A 21050-nucleotide genomic window follows, 5' to 3' on the forward strand; every position below is an offset into this window, starting at 1 on the left:
TTCCATTTTCATTTAACATTGTTTCGTAAGAATTTTCTTAGGTCTTTAGGAAACTCCTTATACGGAGTATGGAAGTGTCTTCAGAGTGGCTAACCCAGAGTGGGTACTCAGAATCATCTATTTGTCCTCTAAATGAGCATCCAAATTTCTCCAGCTGGGGAAAACAATGAACAGCAAATTCATCATACCAAGAGCTGAGTTCAAACCTGCTTTACGAACAGCGAGTCTCTGAGTTTTCAGGCTGTGTTAAAGAGTGGGTGTACACTGGAGTTCGGGTGCTGTCTCTGGCTCAGACCCTAACTGGTGAGGGCTAAGGTCACTGAATGCCTGAAGCCTCCTCCCACAAAGGTTTCCTGTATCGGCTAAGTGCGTTAAGGCCTCTAGAATATGTTTAAAGTGTTTAGGAGAACAATCTAAAGATACAGAAATATTATTTTCATAAATGTTTTATTAACATATCACATGCATTCTAAAAAGTGAACACGTGAGAAGTGTTCAGCCTGATGAATTTTTACAGAATGAACACATGCCCTCCCACACAGATCCAAAACCTAGAGGCACCCCTGCCCTGCTCAGCCACATCCGATTAGCTCTGCCTGTTTTGTGTAAATGAAATCACACTGTGTGTACTCTTCCATCCTGTGCTCAACATTGTGTTTGTGAGATTTATCTATGAGGTTTACGTAAGAGGAGTTGATGTTTCTTTTTCTCTATAGTATTTCATTGTATGAACAGGTCACATTACACATTTCTTTGTGATAGACGTGGTAAGTTATTTCCAGTTTGAGGCTGCTTTAAATATCGCTGCTAGGAAAATTCTTATGCATGTTTTTTGTATATCTAAGTATGCATTTCTGAGTAAAAATTGCTGAATCATATGAATAAGTATATATACCTCGGTTTGCCAGTTTATCTGAATTTATAGGCAAAAGTTGTTCATAATATCCCTTTACTGTCTTATTGGTGTCTGTAGCATCTATAATGATGTCCACTCTATTCCTAGTACTAATAATTTGGTCCTTCCCTCTTTTATAAGTGTTGCCAGAAATTTATAGTAAAACCTTTTTAAAGAACCGATGATTGGCATCGCCCATCGTCTCCACTGTACATTTGTTTTCTGCCCCAGTGTCTCTTGCTCTTTATGATTTCCTTTCTCGTATTTTTTCATTCATTTTTCTGCTCTTTTTCTAAATTCTTGAGATAGACATTTGAATGATCTTTTTCAACTTTTTTTCCTCTTTAATAAAACATTTATGGCCATAATTTCCTTCTAATTATAGTTTTCTCTGTATCCCACAAATTTCATAATGTTGTATTTTCATGATCATTCAGTTCAAGATACTTTCTAATTTCTATTGAGATCTCTTCTTTGACATACGAGGTATTTAGGAGAGCAATTTCTAAACATCTAGAGATTTTCTAGTTACCTTGTCTTTATTGGTTCTTACCTTGATTTCTTAAGTCATAGAAACACTCTGGATGATTTCAACCTTTAGAATTTTTTGCCCAACACAATCAATTTTGATAAATGTTCCATTTACATTTGAAAAGCATGAATTATTCCTCTGGATGGCACAGCTTTCTGTGTCAGTCAGGACTGCCCACCTTGTTCTTCAGATATTCTGGATGTTTCCTGGTTTGGTTTTTGGGAGGTGTTTTGGGGGAAGATTTTGTTTACTATCAATTTTTTAGTGAGATATGCTAAAGTCTTTAACTGTGATTGTGGATTTTTTTCTTATGTTTCCTTAGGTTCTCTCAACTTTTTCTGTATATACTCTGAAGTTATATCTATCAGATTTATAAATCCTGTGTTCCTGTAATTTGACTCTCATGTTTTATTATGACTATCTTTAACAGGCTTCTTCCTTAAAACACACCTTCGATCTGGTGATAATCTTTTGGTCTTTATTTTCAATCTTTCATATTCTGACATTTAAGGTGGTCTCTTGTAAGTAACATATAATACGGCTGTGTTTCTTTCATGATAATCTTTCTTCTTCAATTGGAATATTTTGCACAATGATTTCCAATGCAGTTACTGGTGTACTGGGTGTGGGGTGGTCAGCAATGGGGGATGGCCATGTGGAGAACCCAGACCCGGGAACTTAGCTAGGACTGCCCACAGCCAAGCACGCCAAAAAAAACTTCCCAGGAGTCCTTTGGAAAAGAGCAACTGTCCATCAGCTAGTGAGATTTCATCACGTCATATTAGCTCAACCACCCTAGAGACCCTTTAAATATCTCTCACACAGGTCACTCCATGCGACTTCCTTGGCCTCTGTGTCCCCGGGACCAGGGAACATCACCGGGTGGGATGTGCTCTGTTACTCAATAAAGCCTTTTATTATTCCACATTTCGTGGCTCCGGCCCCTTCCTTCTTCCTCAGCGGGGAAAAATACCTTACATTTTGGTGCCGAAAACCTGGGAGGAGTTGAAGTCCGCAAGGACCGCTCCTCTCCCCTTCCCCTCTGAGAAAGAACCAGGACCTCCGACCTTCCACCCACTTTGGTGCTCGGTGTAGTAAGTCTCCTGCCTTCAGCCTCCCTTCAGTTCTTTCCTCCGAGACTCCCTGTCCAAAACCACAGCTGTGTCAGGGACCTCTTTTCCATTCTGTTTCGAGTGCGTGTGTGCCCGTGGAGACATTTCGAGCACATCCACTTTACCTTATCTCTCCGTGGCCAGAGCTTGAGTTTTGTGACACCAATGCTCATCTCTGACCACTCCGAGGACTAAGGGCAGCCGTGGGGGCACAGGAATCTAAACCTAATCCAGAAACACTCCTGGAATTGCCTTATATGAAATCTCTCCTTCCCTAAAGAAGAAACTGTTCTTCTGCACTGTGGTCAGGCCACAGAACCCACTGGATAATTGGACCATGAAGCCTCCTGAAGGGACTTTCGGTTTAACACCCTCACCAATTTAACTATCACCAAAAGAGCTGGGAACTGGTTGGAGATCCCTTACATTTAGGCCTTCCAGTTATTCGCACTCCCGTCCTAAATCTTTGTGCCACCTGTTCTACCACGCAGGCCTTTTTTTGGCCAGAGAAACCTCACCTAAAACCTCCGCTCCTAATATTTCCTCCTTTGTCCGATCCCCAACTCTCTCCACCTCACGCCTGACTGCTGGAGGTGCCCCTCTCCTCTCTCTCGGGACCCCTCTCTGGTCCCTCTGTGGACCTCTTTCACTCGGGTCTCTTCCCTCCAAGAGCCCCCTCCCTTAGCAGAATCTTGTTTCTTATTCACTTGCAAATACCATTCTCTCTTTCTCCTCCCCTGCCGGCCAGGGGCCCTTTCCTTCTCCAGTGTGTTCTTAAGCCCGTCCTCCATCAGGCCATTCTCAGCCTGGCATTGGCCTTTATACTGGCTTGCAGGATGCCCAACCCCAATTTTCTTGCAGGAAGTTTTGGCCCTGTCCTGCCTCTAGCTCCAGCGTTTCTGGCAGGATCTGGGTGCCGGGCTCCCCACGAGCCCCCCTCCTCTTATTCTCAACCCCCATAACCCCTATCCAGGACCTGTGAACACAGCATTTAAAGTTTTTAATGGTCCTAACTAGTAGAAACAGGCCAAGGCTGTTTGCCAGGCCCGCATGCAGCAGAAGGTAACACTCCAAACCCAGGCTCTTGTGGCAACCCTGAGGCCGGCAGAGCAACAGGGGCAAGGCACAGGAAGTGCTCTACCCAAGTCCAAGCCACAAAGAGGAATCCCCACCAAGAGCTCGCTTTAAATGTGGCAAGCAGGGTCATTGGTCCTGGCAGTGCCCCTGTTCGAGGCCACCCACTAGAGCCCTTCCCTAACTGCAAGAAGCCCAGTCACTGGTGGAGCAATTGCCCTTTGGACAACAGGCTTTTCCTCAGCATCTCTACGTGGAGGATGAGCCACCCAGATGGGAGGCCAGTCCAGCCAGATGGGCCCATCGCTCAAACTCCTGGGACTAATGCCCTGGACTCAGAGACCTTCATCATCCTCACCAAACCCAGGGGTAATGCCACAGGAACGGGTAAGTCCATCTCATTTCTTGTGAACATGGGAGCTGCCTTCTCTGTTTTGCCATCACACTCTGGACCTCTAGTTCCCTCACAGGTCTCAGTTATAGGAGTGGATTGGACCCTTTCTTTTACCCTTCGTACGCCACCCCTGACATGCAGTTTGGATGGAATCCCCTTTTCACACTCGTTCTTAATTATGCCATCGTGCCCTGTACCCCTTCTGGGTCGAAACATTCTACACAGTTTCAGAGCCACTATCCAGCTGACAGCATCTTCCCACTTACTCCTACTATTCCTCAATACCAAGGGCTCTCCCATAATCAATGCTACCCGCATTTCTAACCATGTCTCTCACCTCAAGCTTACCCTCATGCAGGATCACTGGCAGTTTGGAACCACTGGGCCCTACCTATCTCCAGCTCACCAAAAGGCTGGACCCTGCAAATCCCCCTATTACTCCTCTTTTTCTTTTTTAAATCCTTATAGGAACGCATCTGCAAAGTTTCTCAACTCACGGCCAAACAGATGTTCCTCTTGACACCTCTCAAAGCCACCACCTGCTGATCTCCCCCTCCCCAGGATGCCCCTAATCAGCAGGAAGTAGCCAGATGAATAAGTGGTGCCCCTAATTAACACAAAAAGATCAGAATGTGGGGTGGTCAGCAATGGGGGATGGTCATGTGGAGAACCCAGACCCAGGAACTTAGCTAGGACTGCCCACAGCCAAGCGCGCCAAAAGAAACTTCCCAGGAGTCCTTTGGAAAAGAGCAACTGTCCATCAGCCAGTGAGATTTCACCACATTGACCAGGCAATGGCGCAGTGGATGGAGAGATTTCACCACATCATATTAACTCGACCACCCTAGAGACCCTTTAAATATCTCTCACGCAGGTCACTCCATGTGACTTCCCTGGCCTCTGTGTCCCTGGGACCAGGGAACATCGCCAGGCAGGATGCGCTCTGTACTCAATAAAGCCTTTTATTATTCCACACTTCATGGCTCCGGCCCCTTCCTTTTTCCTCAGCAGGGAAAAATACCTTACACTGGGGTTTGCACCTACCATCTTATCATTGGTTTCTTTATCTGCTCTACCTCCTTTATGCCTACTCTTTTCTCTCCCTTATTGTCTTCTTTTGGAATGAGTATTTTTCCCCTTTGTTAGCTTGCTTGCCTCTCTATATGGTCACTTTCGAGACTTCAACATGATCCCTGACTTGTTACAGTATATACCAGGGATAGTCAACCTTTTTATACCTACCGCCCACTTTTGTATCTCTGTTAGTAGTAAAATTTTCTAACTGCCTACGGTTTCACAGTAATGGTGATTTATAAAGCAGGGAAGTAATTTTACTTTATAAAATTTATAAAGCAGAGTTACAGCAAGTTAAAGCATATAATAATAATTACTTACCAAGTACTTTATGTTGGATTTTCACTAAGTTTGGCAGAATAAATCTTTATAAAAACAACTTACTATAGTTAAATCTATCTCTTTATTTATACTTTGGTTGCTCTGCTACTACCCACCATGAAAGCTGGAACACCCACTAGTGGGCAGTAGGGACCAGGTTGACTACCACTGATGTACACAGTCATTTATTCACAGGTGGGATGATCCTGAGAACTCGTCACATCCACCAGCCAGGGCCTGTGCATGTCTACCACCTACCTGCTCACCACCCTGCTCTCTATTCCTTCCCACTTCCCCTTGCTTCTGTGTGGGTTATGTCTCATCTGTCAGAAGACCTCCCCTTAGTGTCTTAGTGACTCTCTTCTCTTACTGGAGTCTCTTAAGTTTTGCTCATCTGCATATGTCTTTATGTCATCTTTATATTTGAACAATAATTTCAGTGAGTATTGTATTTCTAGGTTGACAGTTATTTTCTCTCACCACATCAGAAGTGCCTCTACTGTCTTCTGGTTTTTAGTTTCTGATGAAACAGTTTTATTGATGAATGTAATGTTGCCTTCCAGATTTGTTCTTCAGTTATGGTCTTTACTTATTTTGCTGTGATGTTCAGAAGTGTGGTTTTCTTTGCATTCAATCTATGATGCTGAACCATACAAAACTGCCAATATTCAACCTTATTATACCTACAAAATGGCTATTTTGTAGAATTTTTTAAATCCAAGGTTTGGTATCTTTCTTCAGTTTTGAAAAGAAATCTCAGACATTATCTCTATAAATCTTGTTTCTGCACCATCTTCTCCCTATTCTGGGACTATAATTACACAGATACGAGACCTTTCCAAAATATCTCCTATGTCTCATATACTGTTTTCTACAGTTTTATCAGCTTTCCTGTTATTCTGCCTGGCTATTTCCTACTGACCTATTTCCAGTTCACCAATCCTCCCTTCTGCCATGCCCAATCTTCAGGTATATTCATCATTTAGTTCTTAAATTCAGTGCCAGTACCTTCATCTGATTATTCTAATCACATAATCCATTTCTCTGGTAAAATTTTTATCCTGACATATATTTTCTTGAACATATTAATCACAGTTGTTTTAAAATTTAAGTGTGATGAGTACAATAACTGTCTGCAGACATAATTCCATTATCCATTTTCTTGTCTTGGTCTTGGACATTCATTGATGACAACAGAATGTCAGATATCATGTATGAAAACTGCAGAAGCTCAGGGGATTTTATCTTCTTACCTTCCTTCTTGGCTAGACAGGCAGACTGAAGGTAGATCACTGAAATCCAATCAAGACCTGGCCCTAGTCATTCTCATAAGGGCTACTCTTCCTCAGGTTTACCTATACTCATAAGATGTAACTCATCGGGGATATCAGTTGAGATCCAGGGTGCATGCTCTGACCCCCTCCTTCTTTGAAGTTCTTGAATTCCAGTTATGTCTCTTCGGCATCATGAGACCACCAGTCTGCTGTGCTTTTTCATGCTTTCCTGGTTAGCCTTTACCCATGCAACTCAGAAGCCAGGCAAATGCCTCCAAGGACAAAGCCACAGGTGCTGTACCTATTTCCCTGCTCTGTACCTATTTCTCTTTGGGATCTAGAGAACTCCACATTCGTGTGATCCACTATAGTTCATGTAGTTTCAATTACATATCTGTGATTTAATAACAGGTTGAACACCACCTTATATATTTCTCGGTCATTTAGGTTTCTTCCTTCGACGTTTCTGTTAAAATGTTTTGCCAGTTTTTCTTCTGGTTGTCTTTCTCTTAATAATTGGTTGGGATTCTTTATAAACTTTTACTCTGAGACCTTTGTTGGTTATATGTGTTAAAAATATCTTCTCCCATTCTGTCCCTTGTCCTTTAATTTTCTTAGTATGCTTTTTATTAAGAGATGTTCTCAATTTTAATGTGGGTGAAATTTTCAATCTTTTCCTTTTTATGTCCTGTTTCAAAACTTTAGTCTACTCTGAGGTCAAGGAAAAGTTATATTCTCATCTAAAAATCTTTATAGTTTTGCCTTTCAAATGTACAGGAATTGTTCCTTATGAAAGAAATTAGGTCCAATTTCATTTTTTTCTAATATGGATCCCAGCTGTTCTTCATCTTCATTTTTTCATTCAAAATGTCTTGAGGTCTTTCTTTATCAGCACATACACAGTTCCACCTTGAGGAAGAACCATCATTTAAAGAATATTTAGGGTATTCATGGTTTTTATTCTATTTCAATGTTTCAAAGAATCATTTTACATTTGATTCTTTACATATATGCTTAAACATAGTCATCATGTAATTTCATAGAAGCGGATCTGGTGAGTTAAAAATATGTGCATTTTAAATTTCCTTGGATATTGGGTTCTCTGTCTTGCTTAAAAACATTAATTCCCTCTAAAAATTATTTTTTAAATTTCCCCAAGTTTTTCTAGTACTTAAAAAATTGCATTATATTTTTAAGTTTCTGAGCCATCTGGATTTTATTTTGGGGTAAGGAATTTGGGAGGGATCCAGCTATATATTTTCCAAATGTCTGGCCAGTTGTCCCTAAATCATTATTGAATAATACATTTTTCCCCACTGATTTAAAATGTCACCATTATCATATACTAAAAACTCATATGCATTTGGGTCTATTTCTAGACTTTCTATTCTTTTCCTTCAATCTGTCTATCTATTCATAATCACCACCACTCAGGTTTAAGTATTCCATCATCACAGAAGCACCACAGCCTGGGATGGTCAGGCCACACCCTGCACACAACTTCTCTGGTTCATAACTTTCCTGTTTAGTCTCATATTTATTTCTCAGCATGAACTTTAAACCTAATTTGCTTAATTTCAAAACATTTTTGTTACTATTTTGTCATGGCCATTTAAACATAAATGTTAATTCAGAGGGCATTGATTATTTTGACAATATTAAACCCCTTTACCAGAAACACTGTCTTTCCAATGATTCAGCTTCCCTTGTTTCTGTTCTGGAGAGTATGGACTTTCTTTTTTCCTCTGCTCTTCATGCCTCTTCCCTGTTTCCATCTATGGTCAGAGATGTCCTTCCTGGAGAACTTCTTGTAGTGCTTGTTCATTCAGGGCAGCTAGCAATACATTCTCTCAATTTTTCAATGACCTCTAAATGTCATTATTTCTATTTCCTTTTATAAAGATACTTCCTCTAGGTATAGAATGTTAGATTGGCAGTTATTTTCTTTCCATTCTTTAAAGATAAAATACCATGATCTTTTAGATGCTCTTAACTCTGCCAAAGTTGTCTGTGAACTTCATAAGGAACGACCCCCAAAACCCATGGATTTAGAACAATAATCAAGTGCTATTTCTTACTGCCTATGAGCAAGCTGGCTCCCCATGACTCTGCTCCTCCTGTGGCATCAGTGTGCTGACTCACATCTTCATTAGAGGAGCAGGAAAGGTCGCTAATATCGGCACCAGCACCTCTGTTACTTCAGCCTCATTGAACTGCCAAGGTAAGTCAGCAGTGGTTCCCAGACAAGGCACAGAAGGAGTTCATCCATAACACAGTTGCTCAGCAAAGGAGCTGTGTGTAGATGGAGAAATCATAGCAAGCCTCCCTTTCAAGCTTATTGCCATCTTTCCTCTGACTCCTTTTAGGCTTTTTAAAATTTGTATTTTCAACAATTTCACTTTGCTGTTCCCAAAACGCAGGTATATGTGCATTCTTCTTGGGATCCATGGTGTTTTCTGAATTTTTGCTTGGTGTCTTTCATACATTTTGGAAGTTCTTTCCTATTGCTCCTGCCCATTCTCTCTCCTCCCTTGTGGACTTCAATCATAGTATACCATCTCTTTACCATGCCCACATACCTGGCCCATCTTTATATTTTTCATCTTTCTTTTTTCTTTTTGGAGACGGTCTCTTGGCCTACTTCATGCTCACTAATCCCTACTTCCACTATGTCTGATCTGTTGTTAAACCCACCAACTGCATTCCTAAATTTAGTTTGTGGATTTTCCAGTACTAGAATTTCCACATGGTTCTTTCCTATAGATTTAACTTCTCTGAAATTCTCCACATAACTATTGAGAGGTGGATGACATTGGAAGAAGGGATCCCAGGGGACATTCTTGTTGGAAGTATATGAAAACCATTAGCTGGATGTGCCTGAATACATGGATTGGGAACAATGTGTACTGTGCCTACAGAAAGCACAGAGACTATTCCTATATTTTATAAAACTGCAAACTATGCTATCAGCTAGAGACCCAGTGCCCACCATACCTAGGGCATCCCCGCACTGGCAGCCAAGTCAATGCCAGAAAGGAGTCTGCAGAGCAGCCAGGCACAGTTTGTGAAAATAACTCAAGGGCCAGCTGGAGGCAAGAAAAGTAGAGCAACCACCTGCCTGACAGCTAAGTAGAAAAAACCCCTCAAGTGGACACTGGATCAAATGGGGGACTGTGTGTTACAGCAAGGAGTAGCCAATGCTCCCACTCCTCAGGCATTGAAGGATATGCATAGTGTGTCTCCACGTGCAGTGAGGAGGTCACAACCCAGCACTACAAGCAAAAGCACAGATAAAGCTAAGACGAACTACTGAAAAATCCCAGCCAGCAGAACTATGATGATTTATGTGATAAACACAAGTCAGCAGTGAAGTTATGGAGACATGGTGCCTTAAATTCACTTTAAAGAGGAGAGAAAAACATGTAAATCTGGTAAGAAATTGAAGCAAAACATAAAAATTAATAACATTTAAAGTTGTTTATCTCTGTGACTAGAATTTTTCTGATATATATCTTAGGTTGAGCTATTAAGGAGTAAAATATTTTATTTTTGAAGCATAATTTATCAAGAAATAGATAAGGAACTTTATTCATTTGTATCCCTGTCTTTACATGCCAGGTAGGTGCTGGACTTGAGCACATGCTCTCTGACCCCTGAGCGAGCCTATAGCACAGAAAGCCCAGGGTTACATATGCAGTCGTGTGTGTAGTCACGTGTGTGGTCATGTGTGTTTAGCTGCTCATCCTGGTCTTCCTGTTGTATGATGAGTCTGTGCAGTGACAAAAAGGACCTCCATAAACACAGAATTTATCTCCTCACCTTACATGGTGTAAGCTTAAGTCAGTGGCCTCCAAAAATTAGGTATTTCTATTGCCAAAGACCTAGTAGCTCCCAGATGTGGCCTTGCTGTGTGGGTTGGATTGAGCTGTGTTCTGTTTTGGCCAACTGTTCACATTCCTGCTTTCCTGCCACCGCATCCTATTTCTCCAACAAAATAACAGCCTTACAAAGAGCCAGTCTAGGATGCAATCAGAACTTTGTGGTTCAAGTGAAATAAAGCACATAAAATCTCCAATAAATTGTAAAACACTGTTCAGGTATTAGCAATAATGTGTAGCATTTTTACAGTCTTCCTGTATCTTGGACTAATATCAATAATGAAACACAGAATGCTGTCACTCAATTAAACTAGGGTTATTTACCTAAGACAGTTCTGCATTGCAATCTGCAATTTCTTAAATGGCAAATTAGTCATTTGCATTGATTTGCATCTCCACAGAGAAATATCATTTATGCTAATGATGCTCTTGCTAACAAACCATGGAAGTAATAATGAGGAGACTGAATTCCCCTCCGTACCTTTGGCTTTGTTGCATAGCTCGTATCTTAGTGCAGATGTCATGGAATTTTTAGGGTGGGAAGGTTATTAGAGATCATCTGGCCCAGTGGTTCTCAACAGTGAGTGCACATTAGAGTCTCTTCAAAGAGTTTAAGAAAAGAAGAAGAAAAGAAGAAAGAGATGGAAAGCTGATGCCTGGCTCCCCTCCCCCCTCCTTTCGAGATTATGCTTCAATTCAGCCAAGCAGCACCTGGGCACCAGGATTGTTTGAGAGTGTCCAGACATTTTCAATGGGCATCAATGGTTGATAACCACTGATGAGGCCACACTCCTCACTTTACAGGTGAGAAACCTGGCACCTTCAATGGAGAAGTGACTTGAACAGAAGGTCAAGAAAATAGTCGGTGGCAGAGCCCAGACTGGCCCTTAGTTTCCTGACTTCCAAACCAATGTGTTTGTATCACAGAGTTCATGACCACAGTGTGTGTACAGAGGTCCACATCCATGCACATGCATGTGCACACATGGGCACACACACACACACACATGCTCACACACATGCCAGATGAATCATTGGCATCAGGTTTTCAGATTAAGAAAATGAAAACAGCCTGACTTGTGATGGCACAATGGACAAAGCATTGGCCTGGATTGCTGAGGTCACTGGTTCAAAACCCTGAACTTGTCTGGTCAAGGCAAATACGAGAAGAAACTACTTCGTGTTAATGCTCCCTATTCCTCCTTCTGTCTTCTCTCTCTCCTCTCTCTAAAATCAATAAATAAAACCTTTTATTTAAGAAAAAAGAAAATGAAAACATTAATACACAATGTACAGACCAAAAACATGTTAAAGTTTGGGTATAGTTGTTCTGTTTGTGACTCTTTTATTATTATTATTTTTTTTTTTTGTATTTTTCTGAAGCTGGAAACGGGGAGAGACAGTCAGATAGACTCCCGCATGCGCCCGACAGGGATCCACCCGGCACGCCCACCAGGGGCTACGCTCTGCCCACCAGGGGGTGATGCTCTGCCCCTCCGGGGCATTGCTCTGCCGACCAGAGCCACTCTAGCGCCTGGGGCAGAGGCCAAGGAGCCATCCCCAGCGCCCGGGGCCATCTTTGCTCCAATGGAGCCTCGCTGCAGGAGGGGAAGAGAGAGACAGAGAGGAAGGGGGGGGGAAGCAAATGGGCGCTTCTCTTATGTGCCCTGGCTGGGAATCGAACCCGGATCCCCCGCACACCAGGCCGATGCTCTACCGCTGAGCCAACCGGCCAGGGCCTGTTTGTGACTCTTTTAAAGGGTAAAGAATTTAAATACTAAATGTTGATACACATATTTTTTGTGACCAAGAGGCGCCTGCCAGCCCTGCTAAAACCCTCTAACCCTGACCCAACGGGGCCAGTAGGACACACATGACTCAGTGGTCTAAGTCCAGAGACCAGTCTGAACCAATCAGATTAATGGATGAAGTCGATGATCAGGCACTAGACACGTGAGATTGACAACTAGCCCTGCTTCTGTGGAGGTCTTGTACTTGCTCAAGTGCATTTCTGTTCCCTGGAACACAAGAACTACAAACCTTACCCAGGTCATCAGAGGCGCCAAAAAGAGCATGTGCTCATGCTACACAGCTTGTGGGAGAGAAAACCTGCCAGAGAAATGGAGTTTCCCTCCCACCATCATAATAGGTCTGACAAGTTAGAAATAATACAGTTATTTCTTCCCTGTTAACTGAACCAGGTAGTGGGAATTCCAGTGCCGTCTCAGTGAAGACCACCAGGCAGTGTGAGGGGGGACAAGTCTGGGGATCAGAGGGCTCAGAATCACGCTCTGCAACGCCTGACCCAAGGGATGAGCACAGACTCCAGGTGGCACACACAGGCCTGGACCCACACTGACTACTCATGGGGATTTGTGTTCTTATTGTTTATTCAAAACAACAACAGACTCACATGGTCTTTCCAATATTGACTAGTTATGAAGCCACATCAGAAAGGACAATATCAGGGTCATATCAATGATGCTGAATTGGCAAAGGTCGCCAACATGTCCTATACCTGAGAAGACGCAAAAGAACTGTCCTCAGCCATTTAATCCATTGACAAGTATCAGTCCAAAGGCAGGAAGAATCAGCCTGAGCCTCCATGAAAAGTCAGGGCCCAGAGCAGCTAAGAGAGAGATGTGCGCCTTGTGAATGGGTCCAAGTCCAACCGTCTCAGTGTGGCCCTCCCACAAGCATGACTCCTGACGCAGCGGGCCTTTTTGCCCTGTCTGCCTGTGAGGCTGCCACCACCTGGAGACTGAGAGAAGTGCAATGCATGATCTGGCAGAGCGGAGCCTGCGCAGGTAACGAGCTCCCGACACTTTGTGCCCATTGCTCCTGTCCTTGGACTCCTCTTTGAGCACATGTGTGTGCTGGTAGTGGTGTGCGTGTGTGCACAAATGGTGCTGAATCTGTTCCAGCTCATCTCAAGTCACTAATGTGGAGGCTCATGGCAGCATTTCTTTTCCTGTTGAAATGCCAAATTAACTTTGCTTCACAGCACTTAACTCAGGAATTAATTTTCTTTCCCTTTTCAGTTTAATAATTGGAATTTGGAGTGGAACGATTCTCCTGGTCATGCCGAGTGACCTAATCCTGCATCTATGGGCTTTGGATCTGCATGAGAGGTGCCCACTGCCCTCTGTGAAGACGAGGGAGTCTGGTCCCACTTGCAGAGCAGCCTCGGATGAGACAGATTGTTTTTGTAATTAATCACCAAGAACAATACTAAGAGGGCAAGACCATTTAGCATGCTACTGGCTAGATCTTTTGCATGAATCGAATATCACGAGGAAATGTCTGCCATGCCTCTGTGTTAATGGACATGAAAAATGGTGTACAGGGCATATAGCAACTGCTAACAGCTGTTACCTCTGGTGGGAGTGAGATTTGGTGGAGTAGAGGGATATGTTTCCAAATTGTTTGTTTTTAATAAAAATGTATCCATATATTATTTGTATAATTCATTCTCAAAGTAAAACATGATAAACTTAAAGGGCAATGAACGTTTTCCGTTTATAAAATTACTTTCATTCAGGCTCACTCCCCAGAGGCTGGCCATAGGAGGGGACACACCATCGCCCAGCCTCTTCCCCATGGGGAGGGCAGAGTGTCAGCAAGAACTGAAGACACTCTTCAATGAGAAGGACCTGAATGGCTGAGGGCATGAGGAGAACCATGCTTCCTTAAAGAAATCACTTCTCTGACCTCAGACAAATGGTTACCAATCAAGTTGGGGGGGGGGTCAGTGGAAAATCGTTGAGTGAATGGATAAAAGAGTAAATGAATGTGCCTTCCATCTTGGTTTCCACAGCACTGGGACTCTCCACAAGAAGCTCACCCAGAGCCTCCAGCAAAAGGGTTGACACACAAGCACTGCATGTTAAGTCTCTAAAGCTGTTTCAGGAATTGCCCAAAAAAGTGAGTGAATGGCTACATTGGTGAATATGAAAACCACAGATTTGGCTTCTATCTCCTGCTGATAAAATGATCACTAAAGGCTATGTTCCTCCACATCTTTACCCAGGATTTATAATGCCATGCGCTTGTGATTTATCAGACAAAGCTGCTACCACACTCTACCTCCTTGCTGTCTAGAAACCCAATCAGGTTACCACTGCCAGTAAATACTTCCACCGTGCTGCTTTATTACCAGAACAGTGGTAGCCAGAACTCGGGCATCATCTTCCCTAAAAGTGGTGAAAATGGTTATCATAAAGTTGATTTTTGTAAAGCCATTTCATGGAACCCACTGTAAAGCTCCCCCAAATTGGCCTTAAGAACCAGAGGATCCTGAAGTCTGAGCTCACCCTCCTGGGGAAGCCAGTGCCCTCCCCACAGAGCTTGCTCAGCCAAGTCTCCCCTCACAGGAGAGATGGCTTCCCTCACAAGCTCTCAAGTGCTCGTGATTCATACAGCGTAGATTTTATTGCTACTACCTAATCTCCTTCTCAGACCCATGGTACTTTTTCATAGTCTCCCACTTGTCAAATTAAAGCTTCTTATTATTCTATTTTTTCCAATGCAATAAAACAGAATAGCTCTGTTTATCAAATCTGCCACAGCTTGCTGGGTACCCCAGCAGGTCACAACCAGCAGGTGACAGACCCAGCCTGTGATCGCTAACACAAAAATAAAAAGAACTAAAAGAAAAAAAAATGTTCTGAGAACTTTCAATAAAAATATTAATTTGGTCTGCTTCATTTAGACCTCAAGAAAGCTTTAGAAAAAGAAAAAAAGGAAGGAGGGAGGAGGGAAGGAGAGAAGGAGGGAGAAAAGAAGGGAGGGGGGAAAGAGGGAGGGAGGGGAAAATGTCCCCTCAAACGCTGGGGGTTCAGGAGCCTGTGCCAGCCTAAGACCAGCAGCCACATCTCTGATCCCCCCATCCCTTGCCAAAGGGCCAACACAAACAAGAGACAATGGGACAGAGCTTGAGACCTGACCCCAGTCCTACCTATCCAAGATTTGGTCTCAGTGTCCCCTCTGAACCCAGCTAGGCCCAGTGAGGCTCTTGTTCCACTGATGGGTGTTATTTACTGGAGCTGGAACAGTCGTCCTGGAGGGACAGGCTGTCATTCCCTCCCCAAGCCCAGTGCTCACTTCTTCCCCTTCTGGACCCCAAAGGTGTACAAGGCTGGACTTACTGAGCTGTTCCATACCCAGACTTTTGTCCAGTTACCTTCCCAGTACTAAACCCATCATGCAGACCACCTTCCAGGTACCATCTGTCCACCTGCCCACCACCACAGATGCCCAAGACATTTCCGCCACAAAACTTCCATCTGCAGCCAGAACAGGAGTCTCATGGCTCCTCCAGGGCTGCCCCTGCTTGAGGGCCAGGGGCTTGGCTAGAGTTCTAGCCCATACAGGTTAGGACCCAAGGCAGAAGGCGTTAACCAAACCTGCCTGTCAGAATCAGCTCAGCAGATTCTGAAATGTCTTTATGAGATTAGTTTTATTAAAAGTAGCATGAAGCCCTGGCTGGTTGGCTCAGTGGTAGAGCGTCGGCCTAGCGTGCGGAGGACCCGGGTTTGATTCCCAGCCAGGGCACACAGGAGAAGCGCCCATTTGCTTCTCCACCCCTCCCCCTCTCCTTCCTCTCTGTCTCTCTCTTCCCCTCCCGCAGCCAAGGCTCCATTGGAGCAAAGATGGCCCGGGCGCTGGGGATGGCTCTGTGGCCTCTGCCCCAGGCGCTAGAGTGGCTCTGGTCGCGACATGGCGATGCCCAGGATGGGCAGAGCATCGCCCCCTGGTGGGCAGAGCGTCGCCCCTGGTGGGCGTGCCGGGTGGATCCCGGTTGGGCGCATGCGGGAGTCTGTCTGACTATCTCTCCCTGTTTCCAGCTTCAGAAAAATGAAAAAAAAAAAAAAAAAGGAGCATGAGAGTGCTTTAAATAAATAAAGCAATGCCAAGATATTTAAGCATGAGGTAATAATGCCCATATATATATACCCTCTCCAAACTGTCCTGAAAGATGACAGCAGTCCTTTCAAATCTCTCTTCCTGGCCACACAGAGAGGGAAACACATTCATATATTGTCTTTTTCAAGAAATAGAATTAAATACTCTGGAACTTATTCTACTTATCAAATAACTGATATTTTTCTGGTCAGAAAATAGACATTTAACTCATCTCTAAGTAGCTGCATAATATCCCATATTATAGATCCACCATAATTTATGAAACTATTCTCATTGGTGGACTTATAGACATTGTTACAGTCTTTTTCTATCTTTACTTTTATACATGTGAATCCTCAAAATAAATAAAATCATTAGGTATTTTTCATTAAATAGATATTACGAGATTACAGAATGTTGCCAACTCACATTTCTACCAGCAGAGTGTGTGAGAGCCCAGGACAGTGGGGCTCTCAACAGCACTATGATGTGTGGTTTACATTTATAATCCCCTCGTCTCTATTGAGGATGAACACACTTCATGTGCTATGAGAGCCATTTTCATTACCATGTCTGTAATTTACCATTCACAGCTTTGCCCATCTTCCTATTGAATTCCCTTTTCCTTATAATGTGTAGAAGCCCTGTTTAATCAAGAATATGAACTCTGGGTCTGCCAAAATGTTGCTAATGGTTTTTCCAGTTTTTTAAATCTTTCTTTTAATTGTGCTAAAATACACATAACATAAAATGTTCCATCTTAATCATTTTTAAGTGTCTAGTGCAGGGCATTAAATACACTCACACTGTTGTGCAGCCATCACACCACCATCTCCAGAGCTTTCTCACCTTCCCAAACTGGAATTCTGTCCCCATTAAACACTCATACCCCTCTCATCCCCTGCCCCTGGTCCCCACCACCATATTTTCTGTCTCTATGAGTCTACTACAGGCATACATCCCTCAGACCACTGCAATAACTTAAATATCACAATAAAGTGAGTCACACGAAGTTTTTAGTTGCCCAGTGCCTGTAAAAGTTGTCTACACTATACTGTAGTCTGTTAAGTAGGAAATAGCATTATGTTTTTAAAATGTGAACAACTTATTTAACATTGCTAAAAAATGCTGACCATCATCTGGGCCTTTGGTACATGACAGTCCTTTGGCTGGTGGAGGGCTGATGGAAACACAGAATCTGTGAAGCACAATAAAATGAGGTCTGCTTACTCTTGGGACCTCATATAAATTAAGTCACACAATATTGGTCCTTTGGTGACTGGCTTATTTCACTGAGTGTAATGTCTTTGAAGTTCATCCATGTTGTAGCCTGTCAGAATTTCCTTCTTTTGTAAGCCTGAATGATACTCCACTGCGTGTACTGACCACATTTTGCTTATCCATTCATCTGTCAATGAACACTCGGGTTGCTTCCATGTTTTAGCTACCTTGAGTAATGCTGCTATGATACAGGCATACAGATTTCTCTGAGTCCTTGCTTTCCATTCTTTTAAGTATATACTCAGGGATGGCTGGGTCACTTCATATTTCATTTTTTTTATTAATAAATAATTTTTTATTAATTTTAATAGGGTGACATCAATAAATCAGGGTACATATATTCAAAGAAAACATGTCCAGGTTATCTTGTCATTCAATTCTGTTGCATGTTTCATTTTTTGATAAACTGCTGAACTGCTTTCCACAGCAGCTGCACTACTTTACATTCCCACCAACAGCACACAATGGTCCCAATTTCTGCATGTCTTCCCAACAAATGTTTTCTAGGGATTTTTTTTTGTTAATAGGAGCCATCCTCATGGGTGTGAGGTGGTATGTTAACTTTGACTTTCTTTATATGACCCTTGAACAAACAACACAGTTTGAACTGCAGAGGTCCTCGTATTCTCGGGGTTTTTGTGGGGGGTTTTTTGCAATATACAGTCAGCCCTCCATATCCCTGGGTTTTACATCTGAGGATACAACCAACTAGGAATCAGAAACAGTATTTTCCACCTTGTGGTTGAGAATGCTGGGAATCCATGGATGCAGAGAGCTGACTGAATGCCTTGCTCTTCCCCATTTTATATTAGAGACTTGAGCATCCTAGGATTTTGGTTTCCACGGGGTCCCAGAACCAACACCCTGCAGATACTAAAGAATAACTGTACTTTATCCCATGCAACCATTTTAATTTTAATTGTGATGAGCAAGGTCTGTTGGGCTTTTGAAAACATATATAAAGTTAATAGATTATATATTTCTATGTATCTCCCAAGAAGAGGGAGGACAACGGAGAGAAGAATGCTGTGTCTGGCCGAGCCACGCCTCTGTCCCCCACTCGCTGACAAGCCGTGTCATGCTGTCACCACTGGCAACCATAAATCCAGGCCAGCTATGCATACACAGTACACAATTTTGTGAGATTGGATGATGCCTGCTTTGCTGTGTCTTAGCCAGCCCTTCATTGTACTAGAGAAAATAAATATTGCCTGTCTCCATAGATCAAGACCTGTGTATTTATATTTACATTTAAATTGCTTTCCTTTACCAAAGAATTCAAAGTTATTATCTTATGTAGCATTAACGTAATTCCGTGTCAGGGCGGGGAGGAGAGAAAAAGCCCCGAAAGTGGCCATGACACCCGCGCCTGCTCTCCATGCAGGACAGAGTGAGAGGAGAGAGCTGCAGCTTTTATCCTGCCATGATGCTATGCCTGTAATCAAATTAAACACACACACACACACACACACACACACACACACACACGTTTCCTTCATAATCAATCTTCACTGAGGGCAGATGAACTATTTTTTAAAATAAAATTATTTTTAAACTACTTTTAAATAAAAACTGCAGAAGGTTCAGTCATAGGGGCTAGAGTGGTGTCAAAGCGAGCAGACGATCCATGTGCAAGAACGTGATCTGCAGGCGCTCAGGCAGGCAGGGACATGTCATTTGTAAACTGCGTCCTGTGATCACCACTTTCCCCCACCCCTGGTCACTACTCATCACACTCTGCACAACAGTTGTCCCCCTCAAAAAAAGGAACCATCCAGAACTGTCAGCAATTTGTCCCCAGGGTCCATGAGCTGCCAGGACACAGACCTGAAATCAATGGTCAGGGACCCAGGACTATTCTTACTGCATGCTGCTTGAGACACATGGTTTTTTCCTTGAGTACCCTCAGTAGTGTCTTAACCCAAGGAGGGCCTCATCAGGACTTGATAAAGGGTCCCAGCAGCCTAATGTCCTCTGAGAACCAGGCTGCACCCACAGGCACCCACATGTGGAGCGCTTGTGCCAAGTTAGAAATGCCACAGGCAAAATCCAGGCAGTAACCAAGTCCACCTTCCCCCAAACACACACCATAAACTAAGGACAGTCAAGCAGTAAGCGAGAAGATAGCCCCCACCTCACACTGGTCTTCCCATGCTGCCCAGGCTCCTATATGAAGACCCAGTTTGACTTTGATAAAGCTGCCTTTGGGATTTCCTGTGTGAGTATCCTGGCCTAAGTCCCTTCCCTTAGTGTTTGAAGGGCTGCTACCCAGGTGCATGCTGCCCCATATTGCCTAAGATGTAGGTTTTATTCTTCTTCTAAGAGGCAACCCTTCTGAGCACATCCAACCTTTCTGAGACTCACAGGGTGGAAAGTGTATGTGCCCGCCCCTTGCAGAGCCCAGGCACTGGGAGGACGCCCTGCTCCGGTGTCTTAGGTCCCACCTTGGGGTCTTTGCACTCTACCTGAAAACCTCAAGCACCAAACATTTTCTCCCCCATGAAGAGAGGAAGAGGGGTGTCCAAAAGGATGAAAAGCCTGCCTACTGGCAGAGAGCAGAAATGAGTGGAGTGTGACAAAATGAGAAGAGCAAGTGGGCCGTCGGAAGTGAGGCTCAGTGCTCAGGGGTGCAGAGAGGGAGGCAATCTTATCTACTCATTGTCAAGCTCCAGATTCCACCACCCATTGTTGAGAAGCTTCTCATGAATGACCTTAAAGACTGGAATACAAACACAGCTATAGATGCAGACACACACGCATGCATATAAAGAGCACGTTCCACTTCCACTAACTTTCCATGTTCTCCCCTTTTAATAATGTCGAGAGATGTTTCGGCTCCACAGCTCCTCAGGAGCACCCAACAAAGTGACCCTGACACAAAGCCTTCATGCCACTCATTGGCCCCATCTGTGAGGTTGCCTTGGTTGGCAGAAAAAAGTAAACCCAGCCCCACAGACACATGCTAGGCAGGACTGCACACTCACCATTGACACAGGTCTCAAACGATCTGCAAAGGCCATCTTCCAGTAAGCATCCTGGGAGGAAAAAAACAGAAAACAGAGCCGAGTCAGCCGTGAAGAAGGGGACTGAGTCCATCAGAGACCGTGGCATGGGGAAGCTCCCAAGTCCAAAAGAGACAGTGCAGACCCACACACCACTCCCCGCCTTTGGCTTTTTTGAGATGATGCTGGGTCATTTGGAAGCCAGAACATGCCCCTGGCTTGAGTCAGTGAGAGAACCAGCTTTTCCACTGGAAGGACACTCACACATCTTGTCTCTTCTGGCTGCCTGCCTGAGGAACCCTTCAGGTG

The 21050-nt window shown here is 43.6% G+C and overlaps 1 protein-coding gene across 2 annotated transcripts in view; it reads right to left on the reverse strand.

Moving 5' to 3' along the window:
* Window positions 1–21050, reverse strand: part of PTPRN2 (protein tyrosine phosphatase receptor type N2) — a 477946-nt gene that overhangs the window by 379573 nt on the left and 77323 nt on the right. For both annotated transcript variants that reach the window (XM_066385718.1, XM_066385717.1), the window contains exon 2: window positions 20724–20774. In XM_066385718.1, coding sequence (XP_066241815.1) covers window positions 20724–20774 — 51 coding nt within the window. The remainder of the gene's footprint in view (window positions 1–20723; window positions 20775–21050) is intronic.

This window comes from Saccopteryx leptura, chromosome 5 (genome assembly GCF_036850995.1).
Source record: "Saccopteryx leptura isolate mSacLep1 chromosome 5, mSacLep1_pri_phased_curated, whole genome shotgun sequence".
Taxonomy (NCBI): domain Eukaryota; kingdom Metazoa; phylum Chordata; class Mammalia; order Chiroptera; family Emballonuridae; genus Saccopteryx; species Saccopteryx leptura.